Genomic DNA, 2,500 nt, shown 5'->3' on the forward strand with positions numbered 1-2,500 from the left:
ATTGATTTCACTCCCCAAATAACCGTTAGTAATTTCACTGCTAGGCGTATCTCAATAAAAAGGGATTTACTTGTCATTTGTAATTTAAAAAAAAAAATGTTCGACAAGGGAATAAAAATCGTTTTCTGAACAAACGTCTTAAACTATAATTAATTGGTCCTTAAATGCTTTCAAGCGAAACCCTCATGGCAAAATCAGAAAGTTAACGGTAACGTGAGCTTTTGTCTGTGGATTAGCATTGTCTTTTCGACAACTTCATGTCCCAGGAGAAATTGCAAACAATGATTAAGCAATATTTTGGGGCGTAATCAAGATGTATTATGGGATTTGAGAACATAGTAAATTGAAATATTTTTCCCGATTGTGGTGCTTTAAAAGAGCTCATTCGCTGCGAACATCACTGTTAGTCGATTTGACCTCCTAAGAAAAATGTATCTGGCGATATCGCTTTTCGTTCTCGCGAGTATTCAGTAAGTACATTTTTATTCTTAATACCTCAGTTATTTACCTTATGACAAGCTAGCCGTGGCTATAAATTGAGCTTAACTATCATTTTACAATTAACTATAATAATTGATAAATAAACTGATAAACAAATGAAATGATTGACGAGAATTGCTGGAGACAAGATCATTGCGTACGTTTCCTGAGTAACAATTCTTTCTTTCTTTTTTTTTTTGGTAGATTAAGCTTATAATTCTGCCGAACAGAAGTCGCCAAAACCTGCGCGAACAAATAAAAAAGCTCGATTCTGCTAAACCTGTCACTTACAAAATGTCACGGAATGGGGCCCGTTTCTCGAAATTTCCAAAAAACTCTTCGGGTACAACTGCCATCCACTTGCTTTGATAGGCTGGTTTTTGAACTTGTTTTCAGGGTAAAAAAAAATAAAAATGATTGTGGACTGCGATGACTAAAAAGCGCTCCATTTTTCTAAACGTCCCATACGGTCTTTCCCGCGATATCTGATGTGTAATGATTAGATGATTCTTCTCGTTGTAGACTTTATAAGCAAGAGAAAGATTTAGATAGGCATTTACGGCAAAGAGCAAAAGTTATAGGCTGAAATTTGCGTTTTTCCAAAAAGATAAGAAACTTGTTTGACTTTAATATCCATATTAGGGCCGTTTGTACGAGAGAGAATAAGCCGCGGCCTACTCTGGCCGCTTATACGAGTATAAACTCCCAGGTCAGGATAAGCCGCGGCTTGAGAAAGCCGTGAACGTAGATTTTGTACCATTTATACGGGGTGTTCGGGTCTTATGTAAGCAGCGGCCAGAGTAAGCCACGGCTTATCTTCTCTCGTATAAAAGGCCCTATTGAGCAATTACTTTCTTAAAGATATAGACACGTTTTCACGACTGACTTGTCATACTTAAGTATGAGAGAAACAGCTTGTCGCTTGCCATGCATTTGCCGTTCCATGTAAAGCCGATGGTAAAGGCCACTTCACACTAGCACAAAAATCTGGCAGGCACTCCGAAATTTCGGTAACGTAAGGTCAATCTGTTTTTCGGGTATAGCAAGGGTAAATTCTTCGTGTGTCAATAAAACACAGCATAGAGAAGGCATATTAAGCATCTGTGCTTAACTTAAGCAACCATGACGGCGACGGAATCGAGAACGTCATTTCACTATAAAAATTCTCATTGTTGTAATCACTTTATGACAAAAGCTCGGTAGGCACCGGTCGGAAAGGCACTTATTTTAATTGGAAGAAAATAAAAAAAATATTCTCATTCTTCATAAAACCTCAAATTTGGCTATTTTACATTTTGGTTTTGCAGACGACGGCAAATAAATGGAATTGAAAAACGCAGATGCAGGGCGTGCTAAGTTATTGTTTTTGCCCACTAAATATGCAAATTTGTGACGTTCTCGTTGCTGTCGCTGTTGTCGTTGCAAAATTTGGGTGATGTAGCAGCTGATCCCAAAATTTGCCTAATACTGGCACCGTGCCGCTATTTCGGAGTGCGAGTGCCAATTGCGTGTGTAAAAGAGGTTCAGTTGAGTATTTCACTAACTTTCAGCCAGCATAAGTATTTTGCGGTTATTCCGTCTTGTTTGCGTCGTCAGACGGTCGACGAAAACGTCATCTCAAAATATAACTTTGCAATATCGTAAGTTTCTCGCGGTTAGACCATTTCGTTTTCCTCGAACAATATGGGTGAAGCATCTTAAAAATAAACTGATACGATTGGTTTCATAGCGTCACAGTTGAGAAAATATGGTAACCCATCGATGCGAGAAACTTTGGTTTTATAGCTACGACGTCATGAACGTCCGTACCTCCACCCATCCATGTATGCCAATGTGACCAGTATCATGCTAGTTTACAGCATACATCCTTGATATTGGACATCCATCTTTTGATTAATTGACACCTGTCAAACAAGGTATCCACTGATCAGCATCACGTGACCATATCGCGGGCTCAAGTTTAAAGCTCACTGAGGTCAGCTGTTTTTCTTTAAGTTAACCGCTGACCAGGTACTGGTTT

The 2,500-nt window shown here is 38.8% G+C and overlaps 1 protein-coding gene across 1 annotated transcript in view; it reads left to right on the plus strand.

Moving 5' to 3' along the window:
- The first annotated feature begins 331 nt into the window (after window positions 1-331).
- Window positions 332-2,500, plus strand: part of LOC138027574 (L-rhamnose-binding lectin CSL1-like) — a 17,706-nt gene continuing 15,537 nt past the window's right edge. Inside the window, exon 1 of the mRNA XM_068875114.1 lies at window positions 332-470. Within this exon, the coding sequence (XP_068731215.1) occupies window positions 430-470 (41 nt within the window). The 5' untranslated portion in view covers window positions 332-429. The remainder of the gene's footprint in view (window positions 471-2,500) is intronic.

The sequence above is a fragment of the Montipora capricornis genome, chromosome 12 (genome assembly GCF_036669925.1).
Source record: "Montipora capricornis isolate CH-2021 chromosome 12, ASM3666992v2, whole genome shotgun sequence".
NCBI classification, from domain to species: Eukaryota; Metazoa; Cnidaria; class Anthozoa; order Scleractinia; family Acroporidae; genus Montipora; species Montipora capricornis.